Source organism: Grampus griseus (genome assembly GCF_964374135.1).
Source record: "Grampus griseus genome assembly, chromosome: 16".
NCBI classification, from domain to species: domain Eukaryota; kingdom Metazoa; phylum Chordata; class Mammalia; order Artiodactyla; family Delphinidae; genus Grampus; species Grampus griseus.
The window spans coordinates 64,407,672-64,422,368 of record NC_139010.1 but is presented as its reverse complement, the minus strand read 5'-3'; the positions used below and the strand labels follow the sequence as shown (position 1 = coordinate 64,422,368).

Here is a 14,697-nt window from a genome sequence, read left to right as displayed (position 1 = left end):
CCACCAGGGAAGACCCCTGACACTTCTCTTAGCTGAACTATTGCAACAACCTCTTAAGTGAGCTTCCTGCCTCCAACTTCTCTTCTCTTTAATCCAACTTCTGTATCACCTCCAAAGTGGTCCTTCCACGTGAGCTGTAGTCTTTTTATTTCCCGCTTTAAAATCTTGAATTGGTGTGTATGGCTCAGAATAAATAAACTCCCTTTGGCTATTTAAGTCAGGACCCCTTTGCATGGCTAGTAAAGCTCTTTTAACTTGGCTGTAGACTGCTTTACCTAACTTCTGGCATACTGCGGAACTTGCTATTGTTACCCAGTCCAAGCTGCACTGCTCGCTGCACGACAGACAGGCCAATAAATCGGAGACGAGGTGTTGAGGCAAGGAAGACGACTTTATTTGGAAAGGCGGCAGACTGAGAAGATGGCAGACTAAAGTCTCAAAATAACCATCTTATCGGGGTTTGGATGCCAGTTTCTTTTATAGAACAGAGAGGGGGAGGAGATGAGGAAGTAAAGTAGAAAGCCCGTAAGATTTGCAAATGTCCCCTGGAATGGCCAGCCTCGGGGAGGGGATGTGTTAATTTCTTCTTTCTTGCAGTCATCCACAGGTGGACAGGGTCCGCATGTTTCCTGGAACAAAGGCACTTTGGTTTAACATTCAGGCAGAGGGGCAGGGTTCCCCGAGGCAGGCCATTATGTAAAGGCAGTATCCTTTTAGTGAACAAAAGCAGCGGAAAGCAAAGGTTAAAGTAAAAGAAGCAGATCCAACATGTAGTCAGATCTGGCTCTTCCCTGTTACACTATTACCTGAGCATGCAGTGTGTGTTCACACTTCTCTGTCTTTGTAGAGGTTGACTCCTCTGCCGTGAAATCCTTCCCGCCCCTTCTATCAAATACCTACACATTCCTTCAAAACCCATTGTAGAATCCAGTGCACAGTGGCTCCTTCCCTCATTCCAACAACAGGAAAAAAATTACTTTTTTGTGTTCTCACAATACTTCGTATGTGTTACTACCTGTACGGCTGCATTTCCCCCTGAATTTTACCTCTTATTTCTGTGGCAGAGCCAGTTGTAGAAGAAATCACAGTGTAGTGAGGCATTTCAGTGTCTCATTTATAATTTAATCCCCAGTCTTAAGTACAATAGCTATCACTTGGTGCCTAAAACTTACTTAAATAAATGAGAAGAAAAAAAGAGAGAAAGAGAGAAGAAAGAAATGGTTGAATGGTGAACATCTGGCCTAGAGTGGAGTGAAAACATTTTTCTCAAAAAATCCTTTATATTTCAAAAGTCATGGTTTTCTATTCGTTCTTGAAATACCTGAAGGCCGAATCTAAGAATTTTGTTGAGGGTATTTCTGTATTTTTGTTAAAATATCCTGTAGATAAGACAGATTATAAGGTTCCATTTAGTGCCTCAATTATGAATTCAATGTAAATTGTATCAAAGAGGGAATATTCAGTTTAGTTGACAGTTTCTCATGTGTTTTAGACACATTTGCACATGTTGGTTAATAACCACTCTGAGCTCATACTCACTGGTTAGAAGACCTGCTTATTTGGTGGTCTCATGTTTAGAAGGCAGTACCTGGGAACCAGGTTCTTGGGTGTTAGCCATACAAATGCCAAAAATGCTCTGAAATTGTCTTGGAGAAGTTATCATGTCCCTCACTGCCTAATTTCACTCCCTTGTGGTTTGCTTCAATTTCCAGTTGGAATATCTTAATTAGCATTCGTAAAGGGCTGTGTAAAGTTTAAATGAAAATGTCATGTATGTATAAAATCTTCTTAAATAGTAGCTTAATTTGCAGGGTTTTTTTGTGAAGTGAAGTATTTTTTTAACATCTTACAATTTATGATAAATGGGTTACAGGAAAGGTTTGCCTATGAATTGATGATAGAGTCAAGATGGAGAAATCATGTTTTCTGTGGCTCCTTTATTCAGGGAACACAATTACTGAAGTGCCTGTGTGATTTAGAGTTTTTAATCTCTTAATTGCCTTCAAACTTGAAATGCTTATCAGGGGTCTTCTATGTCTACTCCTGTATAATATGTGCAGAATGATACTTTCTTGCTTTTTTCTAGAAACTTAGATGAAGATTGAAAATGTGCATAGATAGACTGTTACAAATAGACTATGAAGTAAGAATGGCAATATATATATAAATCAATAAGAAAAAGAGTAACAATCATGATTTAAAATGGAGAAAAACAGTGAACTGGCAGTCTACCAAATGAGGATATTCAAATGACTAAACACACATGGCAAAAGGAAGAAAAGGAGCGGGGGAGGGAAGAAAAATTCACTATCATTAGTAATGTGTCTTGACACAAAATATACCTTTTTCCCTGGTCAGCTTAGAAAACATTATAAAGAGAGAGGAGAAAAAAAAAAAAAAAAAAAGGTAGTGTTGGTGATAGGTACTTCCCATGTCCCTGATAGGGAACCATGAATTAGTATTCTCTTTTTCTGAGAGACATTTGGTAATATGTATCCAAAGAGGTAACAAACTTTCTATTCTTTGAAACATAAATTCTACTTTAAGGAAATTACTTGAAGAAATAATAGTTGATGTACAGAAGTGTTAATGTACATTAGGTCATAAGAGTAGATCAGTGAAATTTAAAAACCTTCTAATAAGGGATTAATTGCATAGTGGTGTTTCCATCAATCAAATTCAATAGAATTTGAATTGGCTATAATAGTAGCCAATAAAAAATGATAATACTAAAGAATATTTAATAGCCTGGAAAATGTTTGCAATGTAGTTTTAAGGTGGAAAAAGCAGGTTAAAAAGCAGAAAGTATAACTTGGAACTCTCTCTTGCTATGTAAACCAATCTTTCTCTCTTTCCCCTCCTCCCCGTGTGTGTGTGTGTGTGTGTGTGTGTGTGTGTGTGTGTATGTATGTGTGTGTGTGTGTGTGTGTCTGTCTGTCTTTCTCTGTCTCCCTCCCATTTATGTATGTGTGTGTATCTATATATGCATGGAAACAAAGATTGTAAAAGCAAACTTCAAAATGTTAGTGACAATTATGTCTTCTGCATAGTGATGTTTGAGTGATTTTTCTTTTCTTATTTCTGAGTACTTTTGAGGTGGCATTTTTCAAACTTTTCTGCAATGAACACGTTAATTCTTACTCAAACTTGAAAAAAATACTAAATTTTAAAGCAAATAAAATGAATAATTTAAAAGAAACAAAGTTATTGTATCATTGGTACATTGATATTTATCAAAAACTGGACACCTGCCAGCTAACTTAAAGCCTACACCCCTATCATTAGGAGCGCTCTTTTCTTCTTCCTTTTACTCTGAATTGAAGGAATTAGATTCAGTACCAGCTGTTTGTGAACTGAGGAGGGGCCAGGTTTGAGAGGCTCCCCAGTGACAAGACTAAGCTGCAGCCTGACACAGTTCACATGTGACCTTCAGAGGAAAACATGATGATTAATGTGGGCTCCAAAGAAGAGCCTGCCAGGTCTATAGGCTGGTCCACACAACTGAAATTCTAGAATGTCTAAGAACAGGCAAGTGGCCATCAGTGTTATACAGGCAAGGCTTCATTTGGTGATCAAGATATTTGAGTGAGGGTTCTAGAAAAAACATAAATTGATTTTAGAACAGGGTTTCCTTTGAGAATGTGTTCTTAATTTAATAAAATATGTCATCAGAAGAATTATTTAGATTGAAGGTGGAAAAGAGGTTTCTATTATATTAGTAGGAGCCTGTCTGACAGTGGAAAAGTATGGAATTAATGGGTGGAGTATGGGGAATTATTTGAACCTAGAAAACTATTTCATGTTCAGCGGAGAGCTCAGCACACTTCAGTAGTTCCAGAAAGCATTGCTATATTATAGTCAAATGAATTAACTGAGTTGTATTTTCACGACCCTGGATTTCAGGGAATGGTAAATGATATATGGTATATTCTGTCAAGGAAGGTGTGGTCTATCCATGAGTTTGTAGGACCTCATGTATATAACATACATGTCATTTTCATTTAAACGTTACATAGCACTTTCTTCTTTAATTAGACATGGTCACTGTTTTTTAAAAGTTGCTCAGTTACTGGGAAAATTCACTTTTGGGAAGAATTCTCTGAGGGTTTCAGATAAAGAAATCTTCCACTCTGTAGGATGACCATATAATTTATAGTCCAAACCATATATTTCTGAGTGTCAGTAATAATATTTATGATGGTACAGTAGGAGGAAACCAGGACTCTACAGGACAAAATATGACATATATTCACCTCATCTCTGATCCAGTCGGAGAAAACCAAACTGCCTGTGAACAGTCTCTCATATGGTCAAAGCAGCTCTTAAATCAAGATCAGTCAACTTTGTAAATGATGGTATCTTTATGGGCACATTCAACCCATCACAAACATGAATCTCAATAGGAAAATGCTTTTACATAGTCACAAAATAGAATGGAACTTCTATAATTAGATTGTATGATAGCACCTTGATTAGGTATCATTCTGATTATTAAGGATGCTAACTTCTGAGCAACTGTGGTGACTAGATCCATAAAAGATATTAGCCCAGATACATAAAGATCATGTGTTTGCAAAGGTTCTATGAAGGCAAAATTTTTGTTCTTTTTGAACCCTTTTTGGGGATCCTTTTTATTCCTTTTGAATCGTGGGGCTGAAAAATGCCACTGAAGTCAAGAGGGCTGGTTTTGTAGATATTTTCTTAAAGTGTGGATTCCCCGTTGGTAGTAACTTGGAGCAGATGAGTGTTTTGTAGGGTTGGCCTAGTAGCCATAGGAATTGAGCTACACAGCAGGATGCATATAAAATTAAAAAACATAAAATGAAAATTGTAGACGGTTTTATACCAGCCTGGGCACAATGAAAGTTAAACTTGCTGTATGTTTCTGGGACACATTTACCATTCAACCATTCACAAATGACCTTTTGTTGTTTTGGTCCAAGGCTACCTAAAAAGTCAGTCAGTTTATTTTAAGACCCAAGACAACAGTAAATATTCCGTTTTTTTGCTAGATTGTGTCGTAATTGATATTGGTGGTTCTGTTGTGAACATAAAGGGACAAGAACTGGTTTTGCTCTTAAGAAACTCATTTTTTATAGCATGAGATCCTTAATTAAATGATGGGATTGAAATGCCTAGATATGGGCTCTCTTACTGAACAGTTAATTATGCACATTTTAATGAATATTTAATGGATATATTCTTCTATAATTTAATCTGGGCAGTTTATGTATCCTGAAAATCCACAGACTAGAATTTCTTTTTTTTTTTTTTTAAGTGAATGGTGTTTTTCTTTTTTTTAATTTATTTATTTTATTTTTGGCTGCATTGGGTCTTCATTGCTGCGCACGGGCTTTCCCCCAGTTGCGGCGAGCGGGGGCTCCTCTTTGTTGCCGTGCGCAGGCTTCTCATTGCGGTGGCTTCTCTTGTTGCGGAGCACAGGCCCTAGGTGTGCGGGCTTCAGTAGTAGTGGCACGTGGGCTCAGTAGTTGTGGCTTGCGGACTCTAGAGCTTAGGCTCAGTAGTTGTGACGTGCGGGCTTTATTGATCCGTGGCATGTGGGATCTTCCCGGACTGGGGCACAAACCCGTGTCCACTGCATTAACAGGCAGACTCTCAACCACTGCACCACCAGGGAAGGTCCACAGCATAAATTTTTTGAGAACAAGCTTGTATGGAAATGTTTGTTTCCTTACCTGTACTGTCATTAGGTCAGAGCTTTTTTGACCATTTCTATCATTTTTTTCTCACCCCTACTTATGATAAAGAATAAAACCAGTTTTATGGAGGAGCGAAGGTAAAAGAATAAGGAAGAGGAGGCCAACACCGTTGTGAAAAATCTGAGTGTGAACCAGGACTGGGTACTTTGCTTCCATAGATTTATATTTAAAGCCCCCTCCCCAAATTATCTATATTTCTTCAAGAATATCTTACCAATCATCTTGTTATTGAATCTCCATTATTTAACTCCTAGTCCCTGATTGCCTCCCCACTTCTTCCCATCTAGGCAATACTTTTATGAGATATTTGTAAAACAAGATTTATCTCTTTCTTTTTTAGAACTCAACTATCGCATTTTATCAGAACGTACAGTACTAATGTGACATTCTTTGTGAAGTAATAATGGTATCATTGGCACAAAGCTTAACGTTGCTTTCACACAGATGATCTTATTTGATCCCATAGATATCTTTACCCCTGATCAGCAGTGTGACCTTAAGCAAATCACCTCATTCCTCAAAGCCTCATTTCCTCTTCTGTCAAATGGACGTAATATCGATCTGAAGTATTTTAACAGTTTAATGAGGTAATATATTTTAAAGGTTTAGTGGAGTGCCTGGTACATAGCAGATGCTCAATACATATGAGCTTTTTTATAGTATCACTACCCTCAATGATGAAACGGAGGCTCAAAAAAAGATTAAGTGAGCTGTGAGATCTTCAAATTGGCATCAGAGACATGGCAGAAATGAAACCCAAATCCATCTTTGGAGTTAGGCCCCATGGGATACTGTGATTATAGTATATATTTATGGTTTGTTTTTCCTTCTTCTCATGGCATGAGTGGGATTCACTAAACTCACTTTCTTCCTCTTTTCTGAGGAAGTACACACACCCACAACATTGACAAAGGTCAGGTTTAGGATTCGGTCATGGCTCTTCTTGTGGAAAACAAGCATGTGGTTCAGTATCCCCACACTCAGCCCAGCATATCAACCTGTCCACATGCATGCAGAGGACCACAGTAATGGGAACAGAGTCTCACAGCGAAATGGTGTTTTTTAGTTTGAGATTCTCTAAGTTAACTCGAAAGAGAGGGTTGTGTTCCATAGTCCCAAATCGGAAGCAATCTTCCATAAACTTTCTTTCTTGAACTGTCTTCCAAGGAGTGTAACCGATATGTAACCCATATGCTATCATTTCTGGTGAGTGTTACTATTCTGTACCTTACAGGGTTTGGCAAAAAGAGTATTGACTGAATTATCATTATTATTACATAATAGGTAATAGGTTGGGTCTTCTAAGGCTATTAAGAGAAGTATGAAGGACTGAAATTGTTTGATACACTTCTTGAAAACTCTTTTTTTCCCCCTGAAAATTCAAAAGCTTTGAGTCCTCATAAAAAAAAAAAGTTCAGAAGTAAACTTACAGAATACAGTGCAAAAGTTTCTCTCCAATTTCATTGAATCAATATTCAGGTCACAAGAAGATGGTCTATTGTTTCTCTCCAATTTCATTGAATCAATATTCAGGTCACAAGAAGATGATCTCTTAGTATTGAATGACCCTCCTTCGTGTTAATGAACATGGGTGGGTTACTTAACATTAGGTGAGCTTCACTGAGTTTGGGGGAGAGGGTGAGAGTGGGACTTAGGACAAGTGATTGCTCACTGGGTACGTCTTTCTACAGACTCTTTTCTATCCGTGTTTACTTGATTGAACCTTTTTCTTTTTAATAACTTTCCTCTCCTTTTCTCACTGTTGTTCATACTTCAGTGACTTCCTTTTCATGGGTCATTCTGGGATCCTGTGTAACTTTCCCTAATACTGTCCTCCAAACAGTTGCCCATTGCTAAGCACTTGTTGCTTTCACCCTCAGCTCATCTGGGAAGGGTAAATGCCCACCTCACATTCGGAATAGGCAGCTCTTCCATCCACATGGGTCAGCCAATTATTTACTTGCTCTGATTATATTTTGCTTAATTTGTTTTTTATATTGGAGCCAGAGTTTTGCAGATAGCCTCTTATACTATTTATAGATAGATTTTTGTTTGAATGGAGTGGCTAGATAACTAGAGTGCCCAATTGCTGCTACTGTTATTTTCTTTGTCATTGTCATTATCACTATGGAAATTACTTATTATGCACCTGTGATATGGGCATCTGGGTCTGAGTTAAGCCTTGAGCAAAGCAAGAGAAATATCCCTAGTATATTACCTCTTCTTGATTCCAGTCCGTGAATGACAAGGAGTAGACAAATGAGCAAACAAATAATAAACAACACATAAAGTAAATACTCTTTGCTCTAGGACCAAAGAAATGGTGGGAAAAAAATGTATGCCTTGGGGTGGTGAAGCTGCCTCTTATTAATGACTCCACCCTGCCTAAATAGGTAGATAATGGAATACCAAGAACAACACACCTAGGAAAAGAATCTGGAAGACTAAATGGTAGGAGCGCTCTTCTGGGAGGAATGTTCTGAGTAGACACCTGGAAGGATCAGGAAGCTGTCAAGCAGCGTTTTGTAGAATTACATCATTTAACCCTATTTTGAACCTGGAGCAAGTCAAAGAGAGTGGAGATGCATTTGATGTTTGATGACGCTGAGCTTTCAGAAGGACTAACATCCAAAAAAAAGGTAGAAGTGACATATTTGAAATCTATAAATTGCATTTCACGTTCATTTATCACCTCTAGGAAGAGCAAATAAAGTTTTTCCCTTCCCCTGAAGTGGATGATGAACGATTGCTTAGAATTGGGTGGTGGGAGCCGGTGTCACCATTATTGACTTTCTATGGAAAACAGTTCACCTGTAGGTGCAGTGAGTGCAGCACACCCTGCAGGACAGGAGTAAACTGGTTCTAATCACTCATGGGCTGATCTGAACAGAGAATAATTACTTTCCCGTTAAGGGCAGACTCTTCCCATTGTCTCTACCCACCCCACTTACTTCCAAGTAGCACAGCAGAGATTTGTTTCAGAGGACTCAGAACTCTCAATGTCCCAGGGATCCATGAACTGCATTTAGCAGAAGCAGGGACGAGGAGGACTCATTGCTTTATTCCTTCATTTGTTCATTTACAAAGATGGATGGACCTACTGTGGAACAAGCTTTATGCTAGGCACACAAGCCCTCTTTTTAGAGAGCTCACTTCAGGAATCCTGCAGAGTTTGGAGTCATGCCTTTTATAAAGGTCTTTTAAAGTTCTGTCATTCAGATTGTATTCCAGAATGCAGAGGATTAAACACAGCAAAACACCATTTATTCAGAGTCACATGAAAAGCCAAAAGAAGGGAGCTTCCCTGGTGGAGCGGTGGTTAAGAATCTGCCTATGCAGGGGACATGGGTTCGAGCCCTGGTCTGGGAAGATCCCACATGCCATTTAGCAACTAGGCCCATGTGCCACAACTACTGAGCCTGTGCTCTAGAGCCTGTGGGCCACAACTACTGAGCCCGCATGCCACAACTACTGAAGCCCACATGCCTATAGCCCATGCTCCACAACAAGAGAAGCCACCACAATGAGAAGCCCATGCACCACAACGAAGAGTAACCCCTGCTCGCCACAGCTAGAGAAAGCCCATGTGCAGCAACGAAGACCCAATACAGCCAAAAATAAATAAATTAATTAAAAAAGGAGAAAAAAGAAAGCCAAAAGAAGATAGCCAATGTAAATCAACAAAAACAGGGATCACTGAATATATTTAAGGAATGTAATCTATTATTTTTTGAGGAATATTCACTAATTTGAAGTTTCTATTTTGATAATATTTCCTAGTAGAATACCATCTTGAGAAGATAGAACTTTATTATTTTTTTAAAATAAATTTATTTATTTATTTTTGGCTGTGTTGGGTCTTTGTTTCTGCGCGAGGGCTTTCTCCAGTTGCAGCAAGCGGGGGCCACTCTTCATCGCGGTGCGTGGGCCTCTCACTGTCGCGGCCTTTCTTGTTGCGGAGCACAGGCTCCAGACACGCAGGCTCAGTAGTTGTGGCTCACGGGCCCAGTTTCTCCGCGACATGTGTGATCCTCCCAGACCAGGGCTCGAACCCAGGTCCCCTGCATTGGCAGGCAGATTCTCAACCACTGCGCCACCAAGGAAGCCCATATTGATGGCTTAGAACTTTATTTATAAAGGGCATCATTTTCGTCTAAAGATTGGATCACACTTATTATTTACACTGTATCTTTTTTCTCAAATGGGTTAAACATTTTCTATTTAGGTCTTAAATTCTTTATTTGCTTACTAACATATTTACTTTTCATAAACTACAACATGACAGAACAAACTTTAACTCATTTGAAATATAATTACTAAAGGATTCTAATTTGAAGACTGAAATAATAAGATTCCACTAATCCAGTTAATAGTTCATTAAGCACTTACTATGGTTCAACCACTGAACCAGTTGTAACCTAACTGTGTTGGAGCTTGTGATTAAGCAATTGAAATACATTGTATACAGTGGTGTGTATTAATGTGTGTGTATTAATGTGTGTGTATGCATTTGTGTGTTTACAGTTCAGGTGGAAATGAATATAGGCCATAATATTAAATGAAAAAAAAAAAACAAGCAAAAACTCAATCCATGATATGATATGTAGCTGCGGATAAAGGAGTAGAAGGGGGCACAAACATGGTTTCACTTGTTGATGGGATAGGGTCAATTTATTTTTCTTTGTAAGTTTGTTTATTTATGGCTGCGTTGGGTCTTCATTGCTGCGCACAGGCTTTCTCTAGTTGCGGTGAGCAGGGCGACTCTTCATTGTGGTGCGTGGGCTTCTCATTGCGGTGGCTTCTCTTGTTGTGGAGCACGAGCTCTAAGTGCGTGGGCTTCAGTAGTTGTGGCTTGTGGGCTCAGTAGTTGTGGCGCGCAGGCTCAGAAGTTGTGGCGCACAGGCTTAGTTGCTCCGCAGCATGTGGGATCTTCCCGGACCAGGGGTCATGGCATGTCCCCTGCATTGGCAGGAGGATTCTTAACCACTGTGCCACCAGGGAAGTCCCTATTTTTCTTTTATTTTGAATTCTACTGGCAGTCTTACAAAGTTGTTTTTGCAATAAAAAATGGCTAAACAAAAATGGATCCAGACTGACCTGTTTGTTTTGAGTGGATTGGAGCAGAGATTTGAAAGAGGAACCACTGGAAGGTTTGTCTAATACAGATACATCTGTAAATCTTACAGGGGGGAATATCCTGACATCTTCTATAATTTCCAAAATGTCAAATTCCCAAATAGAAGGTTTTAGGTGAAGACTGTAAAGAAATGGTGAGATTTTGGTCTACATATTTTTAGTACCCAGAAGAAAAGACTGAGGAAGCCAGGAGTTATATTTACTTAATGTTAAATAACCATATGTTTGAAAATATTTGTATTATTCTACCTCCCCCATCCAATAGTACTTAGATGCAGAATATCTCATACAGTTTGTTGACTCAGAGTATAAATGAGTATCAGAAGTATTTTAAATAAATGATAAATAATCAACTTGATTTGATGATATTCTGTAGGCCCAGGGTTTTTATTTTGATGAAGTAGTCTGCCAGGAGAAGGAGGTGGTGAGATCCGCACTTGTGGGAAGAGAGTAAACATATTCTGGTTTACAGGGAAATAGAAAAGCAGGGGAGTGGGGAAAATCACCTTGCCTGAGATAATAGATGCTTTATAAAATTGAGCCTGTTCATATTATCATAGAAATTACTTGCTGGCAGTAGTGCAAAAGGCTGTTATATATTATTGTTAATTGTGGTTGGAGACATAAAGCAATATGATCATTTGATGACTTATTTGTTTTTGGAAAATGACAGCTTTTGTGTGCCAGTAAATATGAAATCCCCTGGAAATATTCTTGTGAATTTAGGAGCCATCTGATCGTCCTTAGTACATACAATAGACTTTACTGATGACACGGAAGTTTGTACTCAGCAGATTACCTGATGGTTCTGCATCAGCTATCCAGAAAGGGAACACTGTCTGCTTGGTGACTACAAGACAGAGAGACCTATTACTTTGTCAGAATTTATGGTCGATGGACAGTGGCTTCACCAGAACATGGGAGGGGAGGCAATTAGTCTCCAGTATTGTGTGTGCTCTTCGTCTTGTCCGGAACAGAGCTGACAGCCACAGCGTTCCACTCACTCCACTTCATCCGTCCCTTTCTCCTCTTCGAGAAGGGCAGGGTGAAAGAACAGCGAGGAACCTGAAATTCATCCTGGGTAACATAAACAGAGTTCAGGCTGAGCGTGTCTGGTGTGAGATCGTCGTGTGCCATTTGCCGTGATCGGACACCACTTTGGAATATGACACTAACTGTCCTGAGGTTTTAATATAATTGCCTCCAAATGCCTGAGAAAGCCCTGTGCGTTTGCCTGGCACTCTGTTCTCTTACGACAGAGCTCTAGTTTTTTGTTTTTTTTTTCTTCCTTTCTCTCTCTCTCTCCTTTTCCTGGAACCGCCACATCCTTAGCTGGTAATCTTTAAACCCTGGGCTGCAGTGATCTCTCTTCATACGGCCACACATTAAGCACATCTTTCATGCTTCTCCAAACCAAACTCAGAAAGTGCCAATGAATAAGCTGTTGGGGAAGAAGTCAGTGGGCAGCATTAAGGCCACCTGACTGGAGGCATAAGGTGTGCACTTTGACTGAGTGAAAGGCAACCTGCAGAGTCGGGAATGAGGTGCTTTATCACATATTCCTAGAGGCGTGAAACAAGAGAGTAAAAAGCTGTTTTCAGAGCAGCTCCTCTGTCTTGCTCCTGTTGTGGATTGTTCACACTGCTATGGCCAAGGTTAACCCTCAAAAGGAGAAAGTCCCAAGCCTCTGGAGCTGTGAATTTTTACATGAGTATAGCATATTCTTTTGTCAATAGGCCAAAGATGGAGAAGGGCATCCAATGACTTTTTCCATGGAACTTACATTCATATCTGCTCAAATTACTCTGGGCATCTTTCTAGATCTATGCGACTACTCTGAAAAACTTTCCATTCATTCCTTTAACTTTCGTTCATTCATGTCAAATATTTATTGAATATATAATATATGCTGGACCCCATTCTAGCTGCTGGGAAGGCACTTGTGGGGATAAAAATAGAGAAATATCACTATTCTCATGGGTTTGTGTTCTAGAGAGAATATATAGACAATAAAGAAAATAAATAAGTAAACTATTAATATGTTAGCAGGTGGTAAAGGAGCCTTTGGACAATACCCAGAGCAGGCTTTCGAATGCACAGTCTTTGACTCAAGACTCAGAAAATCAGACGAAAGGCAGGATGACATGGGATATCGTTGATGTGAACGGGAGGGTTTGCGATGGAGAGAAAAACCGTGGACTCCATCCTCTTTCTACTTCATTCCACCTTTCTCGCAAAAGACTGTGACAAGTTTCATCCCCCCAAAATGGAGACTAGACAAGGCTCAGCAGGAAGGAGGGCTGGGGTTAGGGGAACAATGGGAAATATTTCAGATTAAGGAAATAACCTTGGGGAAAAAAACCAAGGAGCCCTACAGGAGGGAAGAAAATGCACTCCTACATTTCCTCCTCCTTCCTTTCAATCTGTCCCGCCTCTTTCATTTCTTGGTGAAAACAGTTTCACGGCCTTGGTCCAAGGTAGGAGAGCAAACCTGACAGTCAAGGTCCTTGTTTGGCCAAGCGTTCTTTGCCTGTTCCTTTTCCCTCCCTTGTCAAACATTTAGCTCATTTTTAAGCCTCGTAAATTGGCACACTTAACTTTCTGTTGTTTTCTTCCCTGAACAATTCTCTGCCGCAGATTATGTTGCTCACAGACCCGGAGATTGAGAGCAGTTTACTGATCAGCTCGGACGAAGGGGCAACCTATCAAAAGTACCGGCTGAACTTCTACATCCAGAGCTTACTTTTCCACCCCAAGCAAGAGGACTGGATTCTGGCTTACAGCCAAGACCAAAAGGTGAGCGTGATCCCCTTGTTCGAGACTGTGGTGCACGGTTGTCCTAGGGAAAGACAACTACTTAGTCATCGCTACGTTTCTTCTCAGCTGTCAGGTTGTTCTGTGCAGCAGCTTGAACCCTGTGCCGGTGGGGCGAGGGGCAGCAATGTGGATCTCAGGTTGCTTGTTTGAACTTTGTAAGCATCTGAAACAGCACACAAAGGAAAAGCTAGACCCTAAGGAAGACATTGTGGAGGAGCAGTTCTTACCTGGAAGCTTCAGACCATCAGGAAACCCCCATGGAATTTGAGACAGTGCTTTGTGTATGTGAGATGTGATCATTTTTTTTTTTGGAATTAAGAACCCATAGCTTTTCTCAGAGGCTTCAAGGGAAGGATGACCCTGAAAGAGTGAAGAACATTAGCTAGTGATATGCTAAAATAGTGAGAGAAATGTACATAGATAACATTCAGAATCAGGCAATCTCAGGACTTTTCTTCCCTTGGTGGCTAGGCTGAAGGATAGGTCTACGTTTTAGGAAGGCATTGAATGAAGTTATGCTATCATATGTTTATCTGTGTGTACATATGTGTGTGCGTGCACACGCAATATGTATATGTATTTTATGGGATAAATGCTATAAAATATATCATGTACTCTGTACTGTAGATACATTATAAAATACATGTAGCTCCAGCTTTTAAGGAACTTACATTTCAGGTAGAGTATAAGGCTAGCAACAGTAAATACAATCGGATTAGAATTAGAGGCAAAAAGTATACAAAGGCAAATGTGAGAGAGGCTGTAGCCATAAAAGGCAAAAGGGAAATAGGTAAAATGTTAGCATGCTCTTTGTGAAATGCATGGTTCAGTGCGGTCATCCTGAGAATTACCCTCAGAGGAATTATATGTTACAAATTACATACATTTGAAGAACTGCTAGACTTTCCTGAGTGAGGAGAATATTCTAGGGTTAAAACCGTCTGAGCTGCTATAGACGTATGGGGTTCTTCCTGAAGGGAGGGGAATAGTATAAACAACTTTTCAGGGTCTCTACTGACATGAG

General features: G+C 39.7%; 1 protein-coding gene across 4 annotated transcripts in view; it reads left to right on the top strand.

The window, feature by feature from the left end:
• The window catches only part of SORCS1 (sortilin related VPS10 domain containing receptor 1), a gene marked incomplete at both ends in the record, with an annotated part of 558,785 nt that overhangs the window by 326,764 nt on the left and 217,324 nt on the right, over positions 1–14,697 (top strand). For all 4 annotated transcript variants that reach the window (XM_082674065.1, XM_082674064.1, XM_082674066.1 and 1 more), the window contains one exon: positions 13,494–13,652. In XM_082674065.1, the coding sequence (XP_082530191.1) occupies positions 13,494–13,652 (159 nt within the window). The remainder of the gene's footprint in view (positions 1–13,493; positions 13,653–14,697) is intronic.